This window comes from Anabrus simplex, chromosome 1, assembly GCF_040414725.1.
Source record: "Anabrus simplex isolate iqAnaSimp1 chromosome 1, ASM4041472v1, whole genome shotgun sequence".
Taxonomy (NCBI): domain Eukaryota; kingdom Metazoa; phylum Arthropoda; class Insecta; order Orthoptera; family Tettigoniidae; genus Anabrus; species Anabrus simplex.
The window spans coordinates 158,255,732-158,283,662 of record NC_090265.1 but is presented as its reverse complement, the minus strand read 5'-3'; the positions used below and the strand labels follow the sequence as shown (position 1 = coordinate 158,283,662).

At 39.7% G+C, this 27,931-nt stretch overlaps 1 protein-coding gene across 3 annotated transcripts in view; it reads right to left on the bottom strand.

The window, feature by feature from the left end:
• Positions 1-25,225, bottom strand: part of LOC136885327 (uncharacterized) — a 61,325-nt gene extending 36,100 nt beyond the window's left edge. Inside the window, exons 1-2 of one of the 3 annotated variants that reach the window (XM_067157842.2) lie at positions 25,118-25,225; positions 3,320-3,396 (exon numbers count right to left, since the gene is read on the bottom strand). In XM_067157842.2, the coding sequence (XP_067013943.2) occupies positions 3,320-3,396; positions 25,118-25,138 (98 nt within the window). In that variant the 5' untranslated portion in view covers positions 25,139-25,225. The remainder of the gene's footprint in view (positions 1-3,319; positions 3,397-25,117) is intronic. The other 2 variants (XM_067157850.2, XM_067157858.2) reach the window with 2 other exon arrangements.
• Positions 25,226-27,931: the final 2,706 nt, after the last annotated feature.

Below are 27,931 nucleotides of genomic sequence, written 5' to 3'. Positions count from 1 at the left end.
CAATTTGTTCTTGGTGATTTCCAACAAAAAGAGTAGTGTTAAAGAAAATGTTGCAAACTTTAGTCTGCGAAGACTTGGGAGTAAGAAGCAGTGTTGCCAACTTATATTTTCAATATCCGCTAAATACTACTAAAATCCGCTAAATTCCGCCAAGAAATCCGATCTCAAATAATGAGCAATAACAATGAGCAATTATAATAATAATAATAATAATAATATTAATAATAATAATAATAATAAAAATAAAAGTAAATGTCTGCACTCACCTGATCTGTGAGTTTCACTGTGATTAACCCCTGCCTGCTAGCCGGCGAGCTAAAACTTGTAGGCGTTTTACTGCCGGGTGCAAACTAGCTCAATCCCCTACCTCAAGGGCCACACACAGGACAGGCCAGTTCATGAAACGGTCTTCCATCATAGCATAAATATAAATGCTACTCTCTCACAGTTTAATTACCTGTCGTCATTCGTCAACTAAGAGATGAGTAACCTTTCGCCACGCATTACAAATTTATGATACCGTGATCTCATAACATACAATCCTAATAACATGTTTTCCTCATGTGACTGCTAGCTCCTGACATGAAATACGGAATAGCTCGGAGACAGATTGGAGTACAAATTTTTTTAAAAACGTAAAATGGAAAAAACACTAAATTCCGCTATAATAAATCTAGAATTCCGCCAAAAAAATCCGCTGTCCGCTAAATGATATATTTCTCCGCCGACAGTCTTCTAATTCCGCCAAATTTAGTGGGAAATCCGCTAAGTTGGCAACACTGGTAAGAAGACAAGCTGCACGGTTAAGCGATATGTTCCGAGCTGTCAGTGGTGAGATGGCGTGGACTGACGTTAGGAGACGAATAACATTGAGTAGAACTGTTAGCGGTAGGAAAGATCATAATATGAAAATAAAGTTGAAATTAAATAGGACAAATTGGGGCAAATATCCATTAATAGGAAGAGGATTTAGAGATTAGAATAATTTATCGAGGGAAACGTTCGATAAATTTCCAGGTTCTTTTTATCTCAACAAATACATAATTCTCATTGGTTTGAACCCATTCTCAGTGTCGACTTGGTGACAGTGAGAATATGAAAATATTTTCATTGGTCGAACACATGCCATGATGCCAACAGCACTGAGTAAAACATATTGGTCAAAGTTTCAAAAGAAAGGAAACATCCTACTAGTATTTCCTCATACGAGTAATTCGGGTGAGGAACGGGCAACGTCTTGTTGGCAGTTGACGCGGGATGATATCGAGGGAAAGCCAGCTTTCAATTCCATCCTTGTAAATGAAGGATTTTGAAGGCATTTGTGTAAAACGACGCATTGCACAGAAGGGAAACAAAGGCAATAACCGACGATGAAAGAAAGAGAATAGAAGTTTTTGAAATGTGGTGTTCCATAAGAATTCTGAATATGAGACTGCTAGATTGGACCACAAAAGAAAAGACGCTGGTCAAGTTGATGAGAGAAGAACGATTTGATGAAATTTGACCAGAAGAAGAGATAGATTCATAAGATACATGTTGACACATCCAGGACTTGTTCAGTTGGTGGTGTAGGAATGGGTGAAGCAGGCCAAGACAATAATATTACATACAAATTACAATAGATTAGGATACAGTTCGAGAACTGAATTGAGGCTATCAACTAGCGATCTAAACTTGTCCGAGGCACCAAGCGTACGTTCGATTTAACCGGAAGAAACGTTTGTTGGGAAGTCGAGAAATTTAGTCCAGGAATCGGCCTTAACACTCTATCCCACTTAGTATCACGGCTATCTCTTCCTTGAGGGGCCTCCATGACCTGTACAAAGATTGATTTCGTAATGTGGAGTGTACAGTTGTCTGCCAAATTATTACACTCACAAGGATAATGGTGTATTTTATGATTTTTGGAGTACTGTATATAGTATGTACGGAATGGTTAAAAATTATGCTTCATTTATTCGATGCACATTTTACGTGGTTTATAATACATTTTCTAGAAAAGCAATTTGATAATCATCAATTTTTTTCACACAGTTTCTCTTGAAATGCATTTTCCTCTCAGTTTCTTGGATTTTCCAGTCCTCATTTGCTCTTTATATGAGCATATTCTAGTTGCTAATAACTCCTTCTCTCTTAGTTTTTTTCTTCTCTGCCATCGAAATGTTTTCTATGGGGTTCAAGTCAAGAGAACTTGCTGGCCAGTCTTTAGTATTAATTTCTAGATTCTATGCGATAGCTGCATCAGATTTACCTAGCGCCATGGTGCAGCATCAAGTATGATAATATAAATATTTGTTTGAGATAGAAGTTAGTTACTTAAAACTAACTCGTGTTGGTCTTTCTTCACTGTTCCTTGAACAATATACAGACGTCCTTAAAAATGGAATACCTACCTGAGAGTATATTAATTTGGCAGACCACTGTAAGTTAAACTTGTTTTGTAGTTCCTGTGTGACATGTCCTCCCGCTGTTTCGTCCTGTGGTGATGTGCAGGGGATTGTTGTATACAGGGGCAAATCAAAGCGATTATCAGCCCCGCTGTGTGCCCCGGCTAGCGCTACAAGTTTTATTTTCTAGCCGTGGGACAACGTGTGGCTTTCAACTAATTAACATCATTTTATTTTCCAGCACAGTAACAACGTTACAATTCTTAAACCCATCTGTAGGCATTTAGAATTTATTTTAGAAGTTCGAAGGTATGCGCTGGTTTGGTCGAAGCATGTCATTCTGTGTTTAATAAAATATTCTGTTTCAGCATCCATGACACGTTTTGGTTGTATTATAAACTGTACGGTATTCCACTGACTGAAAAATCTTCACATTCTAACTTATACCATATTTCAGACCTTGAACCATATAATTTAGTTACTAAAGACTATCTGGACACAACAGAGTGTTAGTTACTTTCTTTGAGAAGGGCAGGATGCGGCTGAATGTAAAACTAGTGACTTATTTCATAAGAAAATGATGATATAATTATGGAAAGTTGTTGGCAACATGGCGAGAAAAAATTCAAATATGGACAAAATTAGTCTAGAAATATACTGTATGAACAGAATTGTAAAAGACCTGAAGAACGTCGTAGGGGTTGAATATATTTGCAGAAGTGAAATGCGTTTCATATCATAAGATTGTGTTATGTGGAATAACCTGGCGAACTTTTATAGGTCTACCAGTTCTTCGTAGAGATCTAATGAAAATGATGGAGGGAATATATTAAGAAAAAGCATGGTGAATTGCTTCATAATAATAATAATAATAATAATAATAATAATAATAATAATAATAATAATAATAATAATAATTCAGACTCACTCACTTGGGCATTGCCTCTTCATCTCCAGCCGCTGTGCGTGGTAGCAGTGCCAGACAAATAGCAATGAGACATCCCAGTACCTGCAATACACGAACTGTTGTAGCTTACTTAGTCTCCATACCATCAACAAGTTGCAAGAATCTTACTATAAAGTTTCTAGTAACAGTAATTACTACATAATATGTTCGTTTATATCGTAGAATACATGTGATTATGTACAAAGAAATGATTGTCCAACTCCTTGGCTAAATGGAAGTCCGGCTCCATGGCTGAATGGTTAGGGTGCTGGCCTTTGGTTCAAGGAGCGCCGGGTTCGATTCCCGGCCGGGCCGGGGATTTTAACCTTAATTGGTAATTTCCGCTGACTCGGGGACTGGGTGTATGTGTCGATCGTAAGCAGAAAATGAAACGAAAAAACAAGGAAAGAATGAGAAAAATAAGATAATATCAGTAAAAATATTTTTTTTAATGGTCAACGTTGAGGCCTTCGGTTCAGAAGGTCGCGGGTTCGAATCCAGGCCGGGTCGGGGATTTTAATCGCGTCTGATTTATTCTTCTGGCTCAGGGACATGCTGTTTGTGTTTGTCCCAACACTTTCCTCTTCATATTCATACAACATACTACACTACCAACCACCACAGAAACATACAATAATGATTACATCCCTCCATATTGGGTTGGCGTCAGAAAGAGCGTCCGGCCGTAAAACAGAGCCAAATCCACATGTGCGACACAGTTCGCATCCGCGACCCTGTGTGGGAAAAGCGCTAGGAAAAGAAGAATGTACAAAGAAATGACTAATGAGCATAAAATATGAGGGGCGATCAAAACGTTTCGTTCGACGGCCGTACAGTCCTGAATCGGGATGCCAGTCTGGCAAAATCACCCTAAGCATTGAGGCACTCATCCCACCGACGCACCAGGTTGAATCCTCGTGTGGTAAAACAACGCGCCCTGCTGTGTGAAGAATACAGTAACCGCCTGCTGCACATCCTCGTCCGACAGGAAGCATCGACTCGTCAAGACCTTTCTGAGGGGACCGAAGGTGTGATAATCATGCGGGGAGAGATCAGAACTATAGAGCAGGTGCTAGAGTGTCTTCCACTTGAGTTTTTGTTGCCCGTAATGGATGAGGCTGGCCTCCCAGATCGACCAGCGTCTTGTGTCGAAACGCGACCCGTATGGAACTTGGTGCACCATTCCACAACGAGGTTTCCGACAGACATGCTGCCCCATACACACTCTTCAATCTCCGATGGATATGCACTGATGTTTGTTCTTCGGTAGTCAAAAACAGAATTACAGCACGTTGGTCCTGTTCGGACGCATTTGGTAATAATGTCATCATAGTACACGTGGCCACGTTTAACGCACACACCTCGGCACGACACGACTGCCACACTAATCCCTTTACATACATGTCCGTTTTTATATACCCGCATCAGAGTCGCGCTACGTTGCTTGTCCGCAGCAGCGATATCCTCAAACCGAAACTTTGTGATCACGCCTTACAAATAGCAATACATATTTAGTCATGATTATTCACATATCCGCTTTCAAATTTGTTTTTTCGTAAGATGGAGTTAGACATACACTTCTCGTTAACATTGTGAGATCGCATCCTGACACAGTCTGTCATGTGATGGCATATTTACTGGAAAAATATTAGGGCTCTCCAAAATCTTATCTTAAGACCATTTCAGTTCTAGAGATGTGTGAGGTGTTATTATTATTAAAATATTAGACTATAGGTTTTAACCCCATTACCTACTTTTACGATTTTCAGAGACGCCCAAGTTGCCGAAATGTCCCGCAGCAGTTCTTTTACGTGTCAGTGAATCTACCGACAGATAGTTGGTGTTTTGGAGCACTCAACCGCGATCGAACCCGCCAATTTGGGCTCAGAAAGCCACCGTTCTCCAACTGAGCCACTTAGCCCGTCAGAGTTATTATTATTATTATTATTATTATTATTATTATTATTATTATTATTATTATTATTGGACAGCTCCTTGGCTAAATTAATCAGCGTACTGGTCTTCAGTTTAAAAGGCCGCCGGGTTCGATTCCCGGCTGGGACGAAGATTTTAACTGCGTATGACAAATTCCTCTAGTTTAGGGTCTGGCTGTTTGTGTTAATCTTAATACATTTTTCTTCATACATACATAGGCCTACATAACACATCAACAGACTATATTACAAAGTACCACAGAAACACGCAATAGCGACTACATAGCGTTGGCGTCAGAAAGGAAATTCTACCGTAAAACTGGGAAATTCATATCAAGTGCCAACCCTAATAAATAGCGATAAATGCCCGAATTATTATTATTATTATTATTATTATTATTATTATTATTATTATTATTATTATTTAGGAGGATTAAATGTCAGGTTGGGATTACAGAACTAGAACGATCATTTGGGGTATCTGGGATGTACTGTATATTCACCCAGGATGGTGGTGTAGGTACTGTAATTTTATTGCAAGGGAGATCGATTCAAGTGCAACAGGACTAATGAAGTGAATTCGAAGTTGGAAGCAACGGTATTTTACACAAGAGAAATTGTTCTCGGACGAAACTGTCTTTTAAATTAGTCTGTTATTCAGACCGACTTTGCTGTACGGGAGTGAAAGCTGGGTGAATTCAGGGTATCTTATGCCTAAGTACATGATTTCAAAGAAGTTGGAGATTTGTTAAATTACGGGGAGATTACGGGAATGATTTGATTACCGTGCGCATTTTTCTTCTTATGTTAGTCAAAGTACGCATTATGCTGGATACCTTGATGAGAAGGGAATCATACAACGTAGGTAGATGTCATGTTTGTTCTTAAATAAGAAGTTACATGTTAATCAAGTGAACATGGGCAGTTTGTAGTATCAGAGTTTTGTGAAGGTTGATAGAATAGTTACCCAGTCCGATTAAATAACAAATTATTGAGTCTGAATCAATTTGGCATGTATAATACGTTTTGTCTTCAGAATTTTTGAAGATTATAATATAATATCTTTCTGCAAAAATGTAAGTAGGCACAGGTGACAGATTCTCCACCAATAATTGTTTACCTCGTCTTTTCATAAATGATTTCAAAACACTTGGAAATTTATCGAACATTGCCCTTGATAAATTATTCCAATCCCGAATTCCTCTTCCTATAAATTAATATTTGTCACTGCCTTCGTGATGTACAGGCCGTACTGTACGTTCGATGACGTCACACAAAGAGGCGAACTGTTTCCTCCGTCTGACCCGTGTAATGCAAGGACGTGATGCGTCTGTACCTTTTGTAATTATGAAATATTTACAAATGTTGTATTAATATTACAGGTGAAATCACTAAAACCTGTAATCGCATCATAACTCGTAAGTCAGGTCGGTCTATGTAATTTTAGGAGAAGTAGGATTGAAGTGCGATCTACGCGGTCAAAGCTTCAGTGTTTTACTCGTCAATGTACCCAACAAATAATTATTATGCACTAATACAAATATGGAGACAAAAAATGTGCAATAATAAATTTTACTTCTATACCTCTAGATGGCCATAAATACAGTAGCTTTCTTAGTTTTAGTTTTTTTTTTGACACTTCTGGCACTATCCTACGAAGACTTTCCTGAAATTCTTTCTTCTATATAAACATTTGTATTATTTTTTGTTTAGGAATAGCCGATGTTTTCCCAAATATCAATGCACTGATCATCCAGATGTATTAGTTACTTCCCACATTCACGGAAACCGCCGAGGAATGGTTCTTACTCGCATTAATTTTGGGGAGAAGAGGCAGCGCGTACTCAACATTACGAACCCAAGAAATAACTATATGTAGGTTCAATTGGTTACTGTCCAACTTTTATACTTGTTCTGTATCAACAATTAAACGCTCTGCTGTAAATCTGTGAAACAAGAAAATCAAAAGCAGTTCTCATCAGCTCTGGAAAATGAGTGAAACATACACCTTTATTCTTCGTAATAGGTACTTTTTCCATTGGAATTTTCGTTTCTCATAAACGTTACCTGCCCCTATACGAAGAAAATGAAAATATTAATGTCTATTTACCTGTATAGTTGTATTTTCGCCGTGGTACGCACAAGTTCTCAGCGTTGTGGCAAATGCGAACTTTCGCACACTGTATTTAAATTTGTACCACATTATATTTCCACAAAAACGTGTTATACGATAAAAATTAAATGAATAAATTACACGAGAAGTATTACGTCCCTTGAATTTACATTACTCACCACGTGAAGATACCATGCCTAACCTAAACTATGAGGACTCATTATCTTAACCCATATATGCCCACCGCCCCATTTTTGGGGCAGCTGGAATTTTATTTTTATATTTCAAGGAATTTCTTCCTGAGGTAAGTTTGATGTTATATTTCAAGAAGGTTGGCATTGGTGGATAAGACCTGGGTCCCTGCCAACACACAGCTGCTTCAACAAAACAGTTATTCATTGTTGACTACAGCTCATTGTGAACATGCAACATGACCTCTCAGAACAAGTAAGTATTTTAATTATTATTGATAATTATTAGTATGTTTGTGTGATTCCTTATGGTATATAACTTGCATAATGTTGCTGTAATAGAATATAGCTGGTTATTTGTAATTTGAGTACTGTTTCCAGTCATTTCTTTCAATGCCCCAAAAATGGGGCAATGGGCATGGGCGGGTACACCTTATTTTATAGTACAATCATTACGGCAGCATATGTTCTACTGACTAAAATAATTTGTGTTATGATATGTAGATATACACGAGTTACAGATTCCCTATCCTACGCCGTAACTGATTATAAAACACAATATGCATCGAGTAATCCAGCAAAAATGTTGTAAAAATAACGGAACAAATGATTATAGACTATCATCTGCATTATATCAGTATTGTTAGCTACTGTAGATATATCGTTAAAATATTTTCACGTGTTTCTTATAATATTTTAGGTTGACCATCGATGAAATCTTGGCGATTCTTGAGAGTGACGACCAACAATTTGCAAGTGCTACAATATACACTTGTCCTCCGGAAAATCATCTTCATAGTGATGAGGAAAGTGGTGACGAAGACGGAAACATCAATCATCTATCTGGGAACCAACTTCTGGCTGAGGGAGAGCTGCGGGCTACTGTCATTTCTGAAAATCGATTTGAAGAAATGGTATTGGGAGTACCTGAGATACGGAATGATACTAGCTGTGCTGACCAAGTAGCATCATCAGGTAGTCACAATGAACAGACTGCATCCTCAGCTACTTCTAGTGATAACTACATTGCCACCAACACGCAAGTGGGAACATGTTGATATACCCTCCAAACCTGAACACGAATGGACAAGACCAGAATTTTTAAACACAAACAAATCTCCTGTAGAACTTTTCGAACTATTTTGGGATGACCAAATAATAAACCCCATTGTTAATGAGACAAAACGATATGCCATGTTCCAAGTTAACCATAATTTTGATGTTGACGTTAATGAAATCAGGTTACTTATTGCCATATTACTTTTGAGTGGATATTGTACTGTTGCTAGGCATCGTCTCTACTGGGATTCAGGTGCTGATACTTACCATCCCGGGGTCGCAGGTGCTATTTCAAGGAATAGATTTGAAGAATTACTTCGCTACTTACACATTTCTGATAATAACACTCTAAATCCAAATGATAAATTCGCAAAAGTGCGCCCACTTTGGGATCATGTAAATGGGAAATGGTTAAAATTCTTTCCTAAAGACGCGTACTTGAGCATTGATGAAACCATGGTCCCATACTTTGGAAGACATGGAACCAAACAGCACATCCAAAATAAACCAGTAAGGTTCGGCTTCAAAGTGTGGTCTATGTGTTCGCGATTAGGGTATCTTGTTCAAGCTGAGCCTTATGAAGGTGCCTCTACAGGTAACACAAACCCTGACCTTGGTGTTGGAGGATCAGTAGTTGTAGACATGGTGAATAAACTGCCTCAAGGTTCGGCATATAGTATATTTACTGATAACTACTTTACATCCCTGCCTCTCTTATCAAAACTAGGAAGAAGTGGTCATGACTGCACTGGCACGATTCGTAATAATCGTATTGAAAATGCCCCTCTCCAGGACCCTGCTGTAATGAAAAAGCTTCCACGAGGTGCTTATGACCAAGTCACAGATGTAAACTCAGGAATAACTCTCGTAAGGTTTAACGACAATAATATTGTAACTCTGGCATCCAACAGAACAGGTGTTTCGCCAATGGGCATGTGCAGTCGTTGGAGTTCCAAGGAAAGAAAGAGGATATCCGTAAAACAGGTAGCGCTTGCTGCTCAGTATAATCTATATATGGGAGGAGTGGCCCGGCTGGACCAAAATGTGTCAGCTTATCGGCCTGGTATAAGGATGAAAAAATGGTACTGGCAGCTTATACTGTTACCGTTGAGCTGCAGTATCAATAATGCATACCAGCTGTATAGGATGACTCCTGCAGGAATGGATAAAGGCACTTGTGATTTTTTGGGCTTTATACGTTATATTGTCCAATGTTACCTAGGAAAATACACCAATCGTCCTGCAATTGGTAGACCTCTGAAATCTGTGAAACGGCGCGTGCAAGATGAAGTGCGGTTGGATGGGGTTGGGCATGTAATAATATCAAACCCAACCCAGATTCGATGCGCAGAATGCCATAAGAACACTACCAAGAAATGTAGAAAATGTGATGTGGGCTGCCATGCTAATTGCTTTGAGAAGTTCCATTGTTAAGTGACATAAAGCAAGTGATTTCCATCAAACGTTCTTATGTTTTTACGTGTATAATGGTAACAAATGGAAATAATTTAACAATCTCTCTAACTTGGAACACTATTCTTTGTTTATTTGACAAGTTTTATATTTTGTATTTGTATTTCTTGTGATGTAATTGAATGTGTGAACGTAGTAAACTTCTAGTCAAAAGGGAAAGTAATTTGCTTTACATGTACCCTCCCATGCCCACCGCCCCATTTATGGGGCGGCACTTTCCTCACGACTGGAATAGGAAACAATTTATTTTTCATTTTTTTACAACATCAGTGCATCCATTTGACCATTTTATGTGAAGATGGAAGATGTTCAAAACGAAAAAAAAAGTTGGGCATATATGGGTTAATAACAGCTGTTTACGTAAATGCTGATGTGATAAATTTAAAGAAAAAACATGCAATATACTTAAATATAAATTTTTGTCTCTCAATGGTCACAATTATCCTAAGAATGCCCCCAATCTTTATGGATTACATTCACAAGTAGAACTTGTAACATTCACTTAGCTCGCCTCAATCGATCAGCTGATTGACTTCGCGCGCTTTCTACAGTACGGCCTGTATATTACGAATGCAGTGTATTTGTGTATGTGAAGATTCATCACAACTACTACCAAGGGATACGATGGTAGTTTTCCCAGTCACATCTACCGTATTTACCTCCCCGTACCTTATGTGATGGAACTGCTATTGGGGACATAAAGTACGCTTGCAGAAGGTACAAAATACAACAGAAACTTTCATGAAATCAACAGGCAATAATTAACTGCACTTTTCCATTTCCAGATCTACACTCCTTGCTTCACAAGATAGAAATATATTTTACAGTCATTCAATATCTAAGACACACTTATCTTGAAATCTAACTTACAACTTTTTATCCTCAATGTTGTTATTAAATATCGTCGTGATGTTTCTTTTACAGGCATAATATGAAATAAAAATCTACAGCCTGATTCCAGCCATTCGACCGGGTCAGGAATAGAATGAATGAAGCCTAATCTAGCGGCGAAGATAGGAATTGTGCCGGCTGCCTAAGCCTGTCGCACTCCCGTGGGGCAATGATTAATGACTGACAGATGAAATGAAATGAAATGAAATGAAATGAAATGAAATGAAATGAAATGAAATGAAATGATTTTGGAGAGTGTTGCTGGAATGAAAGATGACAGGAAAAAAACACGAGTATCCGGAGAAAAACCTGTCCTGCCTCCGCTCTGTCCAGGCCGGTGCACTACCACCTAAACCACGGAAGCTCTACAGGCACAAGGTAATTTATTGTTTTGTTTTTTTTTAATTTACAGATTCTACATGTAAACTCAACAGTTTGTGTCAGTAGAAATTTCAAAATATAAATGCAAAATAAATATAGCTGGATACATGATTTAAACCTCAAGTTGCCAATAAATAAAAGAAAGAACGACAGAAGTTATACAGACATTCTAAACTCGCTGGAGCTTGGTGTAATATTACTCTGAAATATAAGCACCACTGAGCGAGTTGGTCGTGCGGATAAGATCGCGTAACTGAGAGCTTGCATTCGGGATATTGTGAGTTCGAATCCCACCGTCGGCAGCCCTGAAGATGGTTTTCCGTGGTTTCCAATTTTCACACGAGGCAAATGCTCGGGCTGTACCTTAATTAAGGTCACGGACACTTTCCTCTCTTTGCGTCGCCTAAAACCTTCGCTGTGTTAGTGCAGTATATAAGCACCGTACTCTGAAATATGAAATACCTCTGTCTGGATTAGTATCTTTCTCACAAGGAAAGGAAGATAATGGTATTGATGGTGAATATGTCTTTAACAACGGGATTATCAGCAAGGATTAGGACTAGGACTGGGCCGTGGTGAACGTATTAGGTACCATCCTGACATTCGCCACGTTGGCGTTAAAATGTGTGACTGAGCTGGGATTAGATCCTAGATCGATCGGGCGGAAGTAACTGGTTTAACAACTAGACCTCATTGACGGATATACGTGTTATAAATTAGAACCCAAACCAAATGGACTGTCACAAAAGATAGTCTATGAGAACAAACAAGAGGTGTATTTGTTACTACCCAATACAATTACACTGACATGCCTATAGTACTTCCTGTACAATCGGTTTCAGTACCTGTGCAACAAAAGTTCTAGTGGGCGCCAGATTATTCACGCCCGTTTTCCCTCCTTTCAGTGATAATCACTATAATTTCCTTTCTGTCACACACGAGTGAACAATCCTCTGTGTGAACCACTGTTCCGAAAGGTTGGATGGTGTTTGTTGTTCTATGAATTACATAAAGGGTAAATGTTCTGTCCCAACTGGTGTAGCTATATAGGTAATGTAAGTGGTAAGGATTCCAGTAATTCTTGATTTTCGCTGCAGAGAATGAAGACACTATGTTCAGCTCCGCACCTCAACCAGCCATTCCCTCTGTACTCCCTTAAGGCCTCTACACACGACCCAATTTGCTGGGCCCGATCTGCAGGCTAGTTGGCGCGGTAAATCGGGTGCTGCTCTACACACGACCCAATTTGCTGGGCCCGATCTGCAGGCAGTTGGCGTGGTAAAAATCGGGTCCTGCTCTCCACACGGCACAATCTGCAGGGTCCGACCTGCAGTAGGCTGGCTCGCTCTGGCCTGTAAACGCGTGATCATGGCTCCTTCATTTTCTAAATTTCAAAAAATTGGAATTGCATTGACTTTGTTATCATTGAAGTCGATACGAAAGAGAAAATATTGGGCTAAAAGGTGGTTATTACAGAGAAAGAAATTGTCATACAAATATTATGAAAGAACTAGAATCATTCGATTTTCGAAATTTTCTGCGAATGGATATCGACACTTTCAATGATCTGCTCTACCTGGTGGCGCCTTTAATAAAGAAACAAGACACTATAATGGGGGAAAGTGTGAGTGTTCAAAAGCGATTAATCGTGACTCTAAGATTTTTAGCTACTTGAGCGAGTTACAGAGATTTGCAATTTAGTGCAGCCGTGTCACCACAGCTTTTGCCCGGCTCCATGGCTAAATGGTTAGCGTGCTGGCCTTTCGTCACAGGGGTTCGATTCGCGGCAGGGACTGGAATTTTAACCATCATTGGTTAATTTCCCTGGCACGGGGGCTGGGTGTATGTGTTGTGTTCATCATCATTTCATCCTCATCACGACGCGCAGGTCGTCCACGGGAGTCAAAGCAAAAGACCTGCACCTGGCGAGCCAAACCCTTCCTGGGATCTCCCGGCACTAAAAGCCATACGCCATTTCATTTGATTTTACCACAGCTTTTGTCTAAAATCATTCCATAAACATGTTGCGCTATTTTCAATAGTCTGAAGGGGTACATAAAAGTAAGTGATTAAAATATATATTTCTTTAATGTAAGAGTATTTATTTCTGAAATAACGTATGAGTAGAAAATACGAGAAGAAACTAACCTGAAACTAAATTAATCTAAACTATGTTATTGTATATAGTGAACTAATCTGAATCTGCTCACTGCCATCTGACACACGTCACACGTGCTAGGTGGCGACGAGGCAACTGATAGCTTATCGGCCGACTTCCGGAGTGTAAGTTGGGAGATTGTGTGGTCGGCCCGACCAACCACCCGACATGAGTTTTGTCGGCCAATCTGGTCCCAACAAACCTACACGCCACCCAATCTGCAGGGACTAGAGATGGGCACTATCGACTGAAAACCGCTATCGACTAGTCGGGCGATAGTCCCTTCGAACTATCGACTAAATAGTCGAATGTTTTCAGTCGAACAAAAGTATTCATTACTTCCTGTCGAGAAGACTGAACAGTCGAAGGATTTCAGTCGAATGAAAGTATTCATATAACGCAACTAGTAAGTCCATAAAAAACATTCGAATGTTTCCAGTCGAAACTCTCCGTATAAAAAGTGGAGAGTCGTGCTTTTACGAATTCGGCTCATTTTAACGCAATTTACCAATAATTAGAAATCACTTGTATAGACACGCATTAAAATCCGATTTACGCACTCGTTCGTACACGGGGCTAATAGATAGGAAGATGCCCTTAATACGAACCAACATCATACGAATGGCCTTTCTTGGTGCTAAATGGACAGTGAAACGTAGAAAGGCGACAATGAGGCTCTATTCCCGAACAATGTTAACAATAATAATATGTAAAACGCGTTGCTGTAGTACACAATCAAGATATACTGTAGATGAGAACAGCCAAACACAATACTACCGTATTTTCTAGATTATTATTATAGTTATTCAGATTGTTATTATTATTATTATAGTTATACCTTGTATACGAATAGGGCTTAACGTAATTAACGTAAACAAATATGCAACAAAATAAAGAGCATATAAACGACAAGAGAAAATCGCCATATATCATAGGTACATATGAAGTTAACATAATTATATATTACATGTCCGAAGTGACCATAAACCGATAGTTCCATTCGCTTCCATGTCGCTGTGACTTGAGTGCGACTGAATTCAGTCGACTTGTTTTGTGCTGACTGGACAGTGAAACGTGGAGAGATGCGTGGCGGGAATGCGACTGAATTCAGTCGACTTGTTTTGTGCTGACTGGACAGTGAAACGTGGAGAGATGCGTGGCGGGAATGCGACTGAATTCAGTCGACTTGTTTTTTAAAGTAGTCGTGGCGGGAATGCGACTGAATTCAGTCGACTTGTTTTGTGCTGACTGGACAGTGAAACGTGGAGAGATGCGTGGCGGGAATGCGACTGAATTCAGTCGACTTGTTTTTTAAAGTAGTCGACTGTTACGATAGTTTAAACTATCGACTAGTTCGATAGTTATCAGTCGATAGTGCCCATCTCTAGCAGGGACCCTGCAGATCGGGCCTAGTAGATTCGGTCGTGTGTAGCGGCCTTTAAGCAACAGGCTGAGTCAACCAGCAACCTCCAGAACATTGCTAGTGGGTAAAGTCAAAAGTAACCTCCTTCTGCCTGAATACATGCCTCCACTCCGCTTCGCATTGAGTGCCGAACACGATCTAAAGCGCCTGGTGTAGTGCGTACCACGGTAGCTAAAAAGAGATGGTAGGTGTCACGCGCAGCCGGCCAGAAGCGTGTGACGTCAGCGGACCGTGGACCGTCTGCCAGGCGCTGTAACTTACTGCAAATCAGCGCGCCGAGCACCCCACTTATCTTCCTTATTATCATTACGTTTATGTTGTAACAAAAAAATTCACATGAAAACCATTAAGATATTGCATAGAACTATTATTTTTATTATTTTGTTTGTGTGCTTTCGTAAATATTGCAGATATACTTTGAAATCCAGAATAGTGAGACCTTTTGCTAATATGTTTAAAAATCATTTTTAAATGTTCCAATATATCGGAAATGTTAGTATTTACAGTTCGCAATCCTATACACGTGCAGATCAAATAAATCGGAGCTTAACAATCAATAAATAATATTAACCGAAACAGGTTGTGGATTTTCAAAGTCCAAATAAAATACACAGGATTAAATACTGCATGTTGTTACTTTTCCTGAAAATAGTGAGTACTCTACTAACATTATTGCTTTTTATTGCTAATAAAATATAATAATAATAATAATAATAATAATAATAATAATAATAATAATAATATTGAATATCCAGTAGAGCATGAAGCCCTATTTGACAAAAGGGCTGGGATGGTTTGTACAGCCTGCAACCGCACAGCACGGCATTTTAACTGCACAAACACGGCATACACACTGGAATTCACTTCATTCACGAACGATATGCACAAGTTCACGACTTTCAAAGAGTATATAGACTGATGAAATGAAATGGCGTATGGCTTTTAGTGCCGGGAGTGCCCGAGGACAAGTTTGGCTCGCCAGATGCAGGTCTCTTGATTTGACTCCCGTAGGCGACCTGCGCGTCATGATGAGGAGGAAATGATGATGAAGACAGACGACACATACACCCAGCCCCCGTGCCAGCGAGATTAACCAAGTAAGGTTAAAATTCCCGACCCTGCCGGGAATCGAACCCAGGACCCCTGTGACCAAAGGCCAGCGCGCTAACCATTTAGCGATGGAGCCGGACTATAGACCGATATTAACGCGCCAAACAATGCGTAGTCTAATGGGAACGACGGTCCAGTGACGTCACGACCACGGCAGTCTACTGCGCATCCGTCTCGTGACACCTACCGTCTCTCTTCTAGCGTACCATCTGACACGCTACCACAATGCAGGCACGGAGAGTTGGTTCATCATCAACAGCAATCGAATACACGACAGACTTTATGTGTCCCTAGAGGGTTTAATTCAGGAGAATGAAGTGGCCAAGGAAAGGTCGGATAACGTTTCAGTTATGCATTTCCGGATCCATATTGCTGTAACTTTTTCTTCTTCTCTATATACAGACATGGACAAAAATATTCATACCCCTAGCCATCCAATACAAAATGCTTTATTGCTGGACCAATACGGAGTACAGGTCAAAATTACAAACCCAAACGTATACCTTGTACAGCAGTGGTCATTACAAAGCACAAAATAAACTGGAAGTAAATAACAGTACATAACAAGCAACAAATGCGTATTCCATGACACTACTTGTCTGGACATAAGCATTCATACCTTACGTGTAAAAATGGCGTTTGAACGAGTAAAGAGGAACCTGTGTTGTTTCGTGGCATTAGTTGTATAGTAGATGCAGACAGAGATGGACTGATCAGCTGGTCATAGACGGTACTAGTCCAATGGCGAGGAAAACCAAGGAAACGTCTGTTGAAGAGAGACGACTTATTCTAGGCCTTCACCACCAAGGAAAATCGTATTTCGAGATCGGAAACATCATTGGAAGAAGTAAACCAACTGTGCAAAGTATAATACAAAGGTTAAAAGGACAGGATGTTCCTATAAGCAAAGAAAGAAGTGGACGTCCGAAGAAACTGATCGCACGAGAAGAAAGGTTCATAGTAACCACAATTAAAAAACAACCACACACTACATCTTCGGCAATAGCATCGCAGCTGGCGGGTAATTTCCATCATGCAGTGTCAAACAAAACAGTAAGGAGGGTCCTTCATCGTGCTGGGTATCGATCTAGGGTCCCAAGAAAGAAACCACACATAACGAAAGTGAATCGACGGAAGAGACTACAATTTTCAAAAGAATGTGTGATGAAGGATAATACGTTTTGGTCAACAGTGATGTTTACAGATAAGAGGAAATTTAGTATTTTCCGAAGTGATGGACGCATTTTAGTGTGGAGACGCCCTAACACAGAGCTCGATGAGCAGAACCTCGTTACCACTGTGAAGCACGGCGGGGGGTTGGTATTTATGGACATATTTCAATATTTGAACATCCTGAAAGAAAACGTTCGCAAAAGCGCCGAAGAGCTTGGGATTGCTAATGAATTTTACTTCCAACACGACAATGACCCCAAATATACGGCGGAAATTGTTCGCTTGTGGGTACACAACACGCCGCACACATTAAAAACACCTCCCCAATCGCCGAATACCAACCCCATCGAACATCTATGGCGTGAATTGGAGTCCAGACTAAGAAAACACCACATAACAAGTAAAACACACTTGAAACAGTTACTACAACAAGAATGGCGGAACATTTCAGCTGAACTAACACGGAAACGGGAGTTCTCAATGCCCAGCAGGTTAAAATAAATAATACACAGGAAAGGCAAACAAACGCGCTACTGATTGAGTTTGTAATACCCGTTTCTTCATTGATTTCTGAACTCTTCTGGAATACGGTATGAATACTTATGTCCAGATAAGTAGTGTCATGTAGTACGAATTTGTTGCTTCGTTATGTACTGTTACTTACTTCCAGTTTATTTTGTGCTTTTTACTGTACACTGCTCTATAAGGTATGCGTTTGGGTTTGTAATTTTGACCTGTACTCCGTATTGGTCCAGCAATAATGCATTTTGTTTGGGATGGATTGGGGTATGAATACTTTTGTCCATGTCTGTATATGAGGAACTCATTCCTGAAGTTGAGTTTTGAAACACTCTGGATAACACACTGAATCATTGAACTTGCTGAGGCCTTATATGATCGTGATCAACGACTTGGCTTCCCAGCTCTGCGTGGAGTGTGACCGCTGGACAAAGTAGGGGAGGATGAGTACTTGTGAGATGAAGAGACTGCTGTTATTCCATTGCCATAGATACAGTGAAACGCCTGTCTCGCATTTCTCGTACAGTCTCAGAGCTCGGAACTGTGTTGTAGTACAGTAGCTCTACTTGTAAAGTCTACACCGAGCAGGTGGCCGTGAGGTTAGCGTCGCCAAACTGTGAGTTTGCATTCGGGAGATAGTGGGTTCGAATCCTACTGTCGGCAGCCCTGAAGATGGTTTTCAGTGGTTTCCCATTTTCATACCAGGCAAGTGCTGGGGCTGTACCTTAATTTAAGGCCACGGCCACTTCCTTCCCACTCCTAGCCCTTTCCTAACCCATCGTAGCCGTAAGACCTAACTGTATCGGTGGAACGTAAAGCCAATTGTGAAGTCTAGCTTGGATGTTGTTTTAAGGGGAAGTACAACTAAGCAACCATCCCATCTTTACACTATAATAATGGCGTATGGCCACCGGAGAGGCCTGGTGCAGGTCTTTTTCTAGCAGACGGCATATAGGCGACCTGCGTGTCTGTAAGGATGAGGCCCTATCTAAGATTATGTCTAATAATACACCCAGCCCCCGAGCCAGACGTATAAACTAATTAAGGTTAAAATCCTTGACCCGGCCGGGAATCGAACCCGCAACTCCTTGGACCAAACGCTAACTATTTAGGCATGGAGCCAGATAAAGTAAACTCTTCTGATAATGTTATTGATTTAAGTCCCACTAACTACTTTTACGGTTTTCGGGGGCGCCGAGGTGCCGAAAATTTCTTCCGCAGGACTTCTTTGACGTGCCGGTAAATCTACAGATACGGGGCTGACGTATTTGAGCACCTCCAAATACCACAGGACTGAGCCAAGATCGAACCTGCCAAATTGGGTTTAGAAAGTCAACGCTTTAACCGTCTCGGCCACTCAGCCCGGCTGTAAACTCGTGTCCTCGCCCCAAAGTGGTGCAGCTCTGTTCAGGCATACCCCTAACGGAGGTGAGATACATGTACTGTACGTTCTATCTAACCACATACTAACACTTCTGCCAATCTTTGATTTCTGACAGTGCCCGGAATCGAACCCTTGCCTCTGAGAACGACAGCTAATAGTGCTAACCGTTACGCTACGGATATGGACGACAGGAGAAATGAAAGTGAAAAACTTGACACAAGAGGAAATAATATCAGAATCAGCTCGTGCTTTTGGTCGCCAATTCACACCCTAAGTTTTATTAAATATTATTATGTCCAGGTGTATTATTATTATTATTATTATTATTATTATTATTATTATTATTATTATTATTATTATTATTGTCCCAATATTTCGTGTCGGAATATTTTTGTGGATTAAGCCCAGTTTTACGGCCGGATGCCTTTTCTGACGCCAAAGTATGTAGAAGGCTGTATTCACCACTGCGTTTATCTGTTTTTTTACGTCGCACCGACACAGATAGGTCTTACGGTGACGATGGGATAGGAAAGGCCTAGGAGTTGGAAGGAAACGGCCATGGCCTTAATTAAGTTACAGCCCCAGCATTTGCCTGGTGTGAAAATGGGAAACCACAGAATACCATCTTCAGAGCTGCCGACAATGGGATTCGAACCCACTATCTCCCGGATGAAAGCTCACAGCCGCGCTACACTAACCGCACGGCCAACTCGCCCGGTGCGTTTATCTGTAACGATTTGTAGTATAATATGTTGTGTGTAAATGAAGATGTGTATTAAGACGAACGAAAACAACCATTCCCCGAGTTAGAGGAATTAACCAGGTGTGACTAAAAATCCTCTGCCCGCCAGGAATCGAACCCGGGGCCCTCTGAACCGAAGTCGAGTTCGCTGATCATTCAGCCAAGGATCTGAATTATTATTATTATTATTATTATTATTATTATTATTATTATTATTATTATTATTATTATTATTATTATTATTATTATTAATGAAGTAGTTTCCGGTATTAGAGTTTGTTTCTATTTTTCCTCGTTTTTTTCATGAGTAAGAGATGTGACAGTGAGACACACAGTTAAATGCACGGAATTTTGTCGGTATGGAAACTGTGATTTACAGTATGTTGGTAATGGAATGTTATAACACCTCTTCCCCACCCAGGACCAGCCTGTTATCTGGTTCTATAGTAATTTCGTGTTGTTGATGTCAGCCTACGTTTACTCTTGCCTCGCAGTGTCTAATATGGTCAAGATCGAGGAACAGTCAAATTACAAGGCAGTCCTTATCAACAGCTCAGATTCATTTTTTTATTTGCTCGTTCCCTTCCCTTTTACGTAGAGCATACTTTTGCTCATATGTTAGCATTTGTGTGCCGGAATTTACTTCAAACCCATAAAAGACTGGCTTGTCAAGAGGCTAGTGTGGCCAATAAATTAAGTCCTCACTTCTGTCCACTCTACCATAGATTAAGACAAGTTCCAAATTTGAAGATTTTAAGGATTTAAACAAAAATTAAAAAATACATTTTTATACATTTCTAAATATTTTTTGGTGTCATTCGATAGACTTTGATGATGTTCTTCCAACAACAAAACGTTATTTTATTCGTTTTGTTTCTTTTTCAGGTAGTTTATAAATTTATTGATTCAAAAGATATATCGGCAGGCTGAAGAACAGTTCTTTAAAAACATCCAATATCTGACATGAGAAGTGATTCGGATTGCACTTAAAACTATAGATCCCGTCGGATGTAGTACCCTTCTTCTTCTTCTTCTTCTTCTTCTTCTTCTTCTGTTTACCATCCAGGGTCGGTTTTTCCCTCGGACTCAGCGAGAGATCCCACCTCTACCACCTCAAGGCCAGTGTCCTTGAGCTTCAGACTCTGGGTCTGGGGATGAGGACCAGTACCTCACCCGGCGGCCTCACCTGCTATGCTGAATAGGGGCCTTGCGAGGAGATGGGAAGATTTGAAGGGATAGACAAGGAAGAGGGAAGGAAGCGGCCGTGGCCTTAGATACCATCCCGGCATTTGGCTGGAGGAGAAGTGGGAAACCACGGATAACCACTTCCAGGATGGCTGAGATGGGAATCGAACCCACCTCTACTCAGTTGACCTCCCGAGGCTGAGTAGACCCCGTTCCAGCCCTCGTACCACTTTTCAAATTTCGTGGCAGAGCTGAGAATCGAACCCGGGCCTGTGGGGGTGGCAGCTAATATGTAGTAGCCTATTTATTGAATATCTTAACATTTGGAACCTTATTTTACAGTAGTATTATAATTCTTTGAGCCTCCGTGGTTCAGACGGCAGCGCGTCGGCCTCTCACCGCTTGATACCGCGGTTCAAATCCCGGTCACTCCATGTGAGATTTGTGCTGGACAAAGCGGAGGCGGGACAGGTTTTTCTCCGGGTACTCCGGTTTCCCCTGTCATCTTTCATTCCAGCAACACTCACCATTATCATTTCATAGCATTTATCAGTCATTAATAAAAATCACCTTGCGAGTGGCGACCCCATTGTAATAACAGCCTATATATGTTCCATTCATTTACATCCCTGACCCGGTCTAAGACTGGAAAACTGGTTGTAGGTTTTCATTTTCATTTTCATTATAATTATTTATTGGTCTTTGTCACAAAATTTAGGAAAATGAATTACTAAAGTTATGTTGAATGAATTTTAGGGACTGTTTGTAGCAGCAGGATCTTCTGAATAGATGGTACAGCGGCTTTGACAGTTCCGGGTTACAACTGTTCAGGTAACACTCGTGATCAAATATTGTCCTTCCAAACATGGCAAACAGTCCACTGTTGAGAAGATCCACAAAAGTACATTCAAAGGAGCACTTAAAACTTTCCATTGCCGGAGAGAAACTGAGTGAGAACTCGAGTACTAATGTTTTCCATTGGGAAAGAATAATTATCTTGCGATGGACCCCTTTGTACTTCAGGTACAGAGGTTGTTCCACTGACTTACCGTAATAGATATGTTTCGATGTTTCCAGGAGAGCTAGTGTGTCCTCAGATCTAGCAAAGACAGACATGGGGCACTGCTGTGCTGTAGATATTATAGTGATATACTCTTTCACATGCAGTGAGAAGAACATCAGTCACGAAAATCCCCACGTTTCTTTTTCATTTGTTCACGATTCGGAACTCCCTTCGGCTTCCTTCCTCCTTTTAGTCATGAAAGTGACAACGTCCGTAATGCCACAGATGACTGACAATTATTATTGCTTTAAAGGGTATAACATCTTGAGCTGCAGCCGTAGTCCCACAGAAACAGAATAATCACTCAGAGTTATCAAAGAATGAAGCAGAATTTGGAAGATGAATGCCGATGAAAAAATAGGATAAATACCTATGTGATTTATTTCAGAAAATCATTTTGTGCGTGTTTTTAATAATGTACCCATATCCATTCTCTTCCATTAATCATAGATATTCGTTGTTGTGTTGATTTTTATGTTGCTGCCACTACCTTTCTTATTTTTTATAATTTGCTTTACGTCGCACCGACATAGATAGGTTTTACGGCGACGATGGGAGAAGAAAGGCCCAGGAGTGGGAAGGAAGCGGCCGTGTTCTTAATTAAGGTTCAGCTTCAGTCTTTGCCTGGTGTGGAAATGGGAAACCACGGAAAATCATCTTCAGGGCTGCCGGCATTAGGGTTCGAACCCACTGTCTCCCGGATGCAAGCTCACAGCTGCGCGCCCCTAACCGCACGGCCAAGTCGCCCGATCCTTTGTTATTAAATATCATGATCATTCCCTCGCCACTGTTCGTGCAAGAATTAACGAACGTACGACACAATCTCATATCAAGTAGAGGTGTTAATAATAAAGTTACCAAGCTCGACAGCTGCAGTCGCTTAAGTGCGGCCAGTATCCAGTATTTGGGAGATAGTAGGTTCGAACCCCACTGTCGGCAGCCCTGAAGATGGTTTTCCGTGGTTTCCCATTTTCACACCAGGCAAATGCTGGGGCTGTACCTTAATTAAGGACACGGCCGCTTCCTTCCTACTCCTAGGCCTTTCCTATCCCATCGTCGCCGGGTGCGACGTAAAGCAACTAGCAAATAATAATAATAATAATAATAATAATAATAATAATAATGTTATTGTTTTTACGTCGCACTAACTGCTTTTGCCGTTTTTGAAGAAGACATGTTAATTCCACCAGGCAGTTTATATACATTTTAAGGGAATGGTCTGGAGATAAACAGATATTTTTACATAATTTATGGATTTTGATGAATTTCTTAGAAAATGTCTTCAGGAAACCTACTGGAGATCTCATTTTAAATAGTCAATGAAAGAAAGGTTTTCTTTTGTAAATTTCAAAATCAGCTTCTTCCGTTAAGTTCCATTGCATTGGTACTGAAAATATGAAATTTAGTAGATTTTCCTATATATAAATATATTTAAAAGAATGACATCTTTTTGCACAAAATTTTAGAATTTTAGGATCCCTTCTACTTGTAAGTATACTGCGGCCAAAACTTCCATACACAGGTTAGCTGATATAACTATGATACATTTAGCATACAAGTTTTGTAAAGTTAAATGGAATATTATTGGAGAAAAAATGAAATGTAATAAATAAAAGACATTTGGGGAGAACAAACACAAAATTAGATATAGTTTTCTCCGCTGAATCATCGAGTAAAAGTTTCCAGAACCATAAATATTCAGCGAATAGACCGAAATATCCATTTTTATCTCCAGACACTCTCCTTAAAATTACCGATAGATGGTTCTAAAAAATGGCTCACAAATTTTGAGGATATTTCACACCAGTGATATGTAAGTCATTTTACAGTACCTGGAAACATTATTAGACCCAAGGATGATTCATTAAACAATTCCATGATGACTGTAACAGTTCATATTCTCGAATATCAGTAAAATTCATTGTTGAGGCATTCATGTGACTGACGAGGAACTCATCACACTTCAAGGCTTTGAAGGCACAATATTGTAGATATCGTTGAAAGCGCCATACATCATGCTCAATATTATCTGCAAATGGAAAAACCTTTAGGTTTTGCGAAAAGTATTTCTGAATGAGAAAAAGATCTATTTGAGATTAGAGTTAAATTTCACGAAGTGGTCATCGTCACAGATCACAAAATGATCAAATCAGACTTTTAACTTTCACCATGAGCAGCGAATGAGGAATAAGGTATTACACAGATCTTGAAAGTTCACTCCATCTAAATCAAAACGCAGACTCCTACAGGGTTGGTACAAAAACCGAGCATTTTGTCGGTTATCACCGGATGTGGCACCAGAGATCATTTATGTGCTGATATTTTATGAGGTAGTACCAAGTAGACTTCTTCCTAATCTGATTTCCTATTATTCATTATTCATCCACAGACGAAGAGACACACTGAATGTTCCGTGAATAAATTTCTACAGTCTGGTTATTATTATTATTATTATTATTATTATTATTATTATTATTATTATTATTATTATTATTATTATTAGCGGGGCAGGTAGCTCATACGGTAGAGTGCTGGCCTTCTGAGTTCAGCTTGGTAGGTTAGATCCCGGCTCCGCCCGGTGGTATATGAAGGTGCTCAAATACGTCAGCCTCGTGTCGGTAGATTTACTGGCTCATGAAATAACTCCTGCGGGGAAAATTCCGGTATCCCAGCGTCTCCGAAAACTATACAAATGTACTTAATGGACGTAAAACCAATAACATCATTGTTAAAAAGTACAAGCTTGATTCCTTGTGGATTCGATCGCTTCCTCTCGTTGTTCCCTTTAAAATTACAATCACCATCACTACACCAAATAAACTTTATCAGGACAAAATCCTGAGACCTCACTGTCCATTAAGATAGATGCTTTGAAATCATTTTAAAAACATATCATTATTATCTATTTTTTCTCATTAGAAGTGGCCACATTAGCCTTGTTATTAATTCATTCCATATTGAAAAAAAAAAAAAAATTGAACTCACCAAGAGCTGCTTGGTTTCCATGATGCTTTTGACGGCAGTCCAACTGATTGCTTGACTGGCGTGTCCTGTTCTGGGAGCGGCTTTAATACGACACGTCCTCCAATTGGCAAGCACGTGATCATCACCCCATCACGCTCCATCAACGATGCTCGCATTAAATCGAACCCGGTATCCATACTATGAGTCTCCACTTACAATCTAGTATAATAACTACTTTTGTCGGAAAAGTGTTTCTGCTTTAGGCAGTCGTATCCTCTGGGGTCTCTGACATGAACATATGTGTGCTTAGGGGGACGATAATCTATTCTGGATTCTTGCCATATTCCATATACTGTGTACGTTGTATTCATTAAGTCACTCCCACTTAAAACTTTGCCCTAAGTAGTACTGTACATTCTTTTTCTCCAATGCCTTGAACTCTTCCATAAGAATCTGTGTAAAGAAATTCCCACGTAATACGTAATCCTGGACAGTACACGTTTAATTTTCCTAAATAAATGGCAGTTTAATGTCTCTATCTGTAGTTCCAAGAATCAACCGGAAATGAAACAGGTACTTCCGCGCCACAGTACCGAAGTCTTATCTGAAACTGGTTCATTTTAATCTGCTTCGAATTTCGAGCAAAAAAACAACAAGAATTATTTTTCGGAAACAATATGCTGTGTCTGTCTTAAATTATCCTTTTATCTTTATTTTGAATAGACCTTATCCTCAAAATTGGAAGTTGCATACTTTGACAAAGCTTATATTAAAGTTAGTTTTATTTTATGAAATTTTAAAAGCACAAAGAATGATGGAATTCTTACAAGTAAAATCGCAACAACAGCCAGGTTCAAATTTACAGTATGCCCCAGGTACCTAATTGAAAAATGCTACGAAAGGATTACACAATTCTGTTTATGTTTCGTGGATCTAGAGAAAGCATATACCAGAGTAATATCATCATTTAATATCTCCGTCTGTAGTTGCAAGAATCAGCCGGAGATGAAACACGTACTTCCGCGCCACAACACTGAAGTCTTATCTGAAGCTGGTCCATATTAATCTGTTTCGAATTCCGAACAAAAAACAGGTATCTTCGGTTTAAGGGTAGAAAAAAATGGCGGATGGCTTTTAGTGCCGGGAGTGTCCAAGGACAAGTTCGGCTCGCCAGATGCAGGTCTTTTTTGATTTGACTCCCGTAGGTGACCTGCGCGTCGGGATGAGGATGAAATGATGATGAAGACGTCACATACACCCAGTCCCGTGTCAGCGAAATTAACCAATTATGGTTAAAATTCCCTACCCCGCCGGGAATCGAACCCGGGACTCCTGTGACCAAAGGCCAGCACGCTAACCATTTAGCCATGGAGCTGGACTTAAGGGTAGAATATTATTATCATTAAACGCAATCAGAGGCATTTTATTTTGACAATTTGACTACAGTGATAATTGATGGAAGGATGAGTTCTTGGTTCAATGTATTTTCAAGGCTGTAATCTTTCACCTTTGTTGTCCATAATTTGCATGGATCATCTACTGAGAAGTACAAAGTGGCAGGGAGGGATTCAGTTAGGTGGAAATGTAATAAGCAGTTTGGCTTATACCGACTACTTGGTCTTAATGGCAGACTGTACTGAAAATATGCAATCTCATATCCTGGAACTTGAAAATATTTTTCTGTTAGCAAGATATGAAAATTAGCATTTCCAAGATTAAAGTGATATCAGTAGAAAAAACCTAAGAGAACTGAATGTCAGATGTCAAGCATTTAGGCTTTATTTATTTATGTGATTAAATTTATTTATTTATTTATTTATTTATTTATTTATTTATTTATTTATTTATTTATTTATTTATTTATTTATTTATTTATTTATTTATTTATTTATTTATTTTATTTATTGAATACAGTCTACAACAAAGTAGTGCTCCAACTACAGTGTACTACAGTAAAAATTACATAGTGACAAAATAAGAACAAAAACAAAGAAAAACTAATAGTAAAACTAAACTAATAGTAAAAAATACAGTCTTATATAATATTACAGTAACCTGCAAAATCAATTATAGAAGATTATTAAATTAATATTCAGTAAGCTACAATGTTATCTTTACAGCAATGGCCATATTGGTAACAAAGAACAAAAGTAGAAACATCTCTCGTAAGAGAACTGTTATACAAATGAGATAAAATAAATCTAAAAATTGTGACATTCGGATTTTATACTCTGAACAGTTCTTTCATCAAAACAAGAAATTTTGAAAATGTAAAATTAAAGTCAATGTCTCTGCCCTTTAATATAAAATGATGAAATGCTACCCACATTCTCTTCAGAGGGGAATTTTCATGGTAGAGGGCTTTCCTTCGATTACAAAAGAAAAATTGCCTTAGATGTAAGCTGGTGTTTTCACATTAAAATAAAACTGCTCAAGAAAAACGCTATTGCCGTTCACACATTTGTATAGAAAAACCAACTGCGATATTTCTCTGTCCGCTTCTGTGGTGTAGTAGTTAGTGTGATTAGCTGCCACCCCCCCCCCCCGGAGGCCCGGGTTCGATTCCCGGTTATGCCACGAAATTTGAAAAGTGGTACGAGGGCTGGAACGGGGTCCACTCAGCCTCGGGATGTCAATTGAGTAGAGGTTGGTTCGATTCCTACCTCAGCCATCCTGGAAGTGGTTTTCCGTGGTTTCCCACTTCTCCTCCAGCCAAATGCCGGGATGGTACCTAACTTAAGGCCACGGCCGCTTCCTTCCCTCTTCCTTGTCTAACCCTTCCAATCTTCACATCGCCTCGCAAGGCCCCTGTTTAGCATAGCAGGTGAGGCCGCC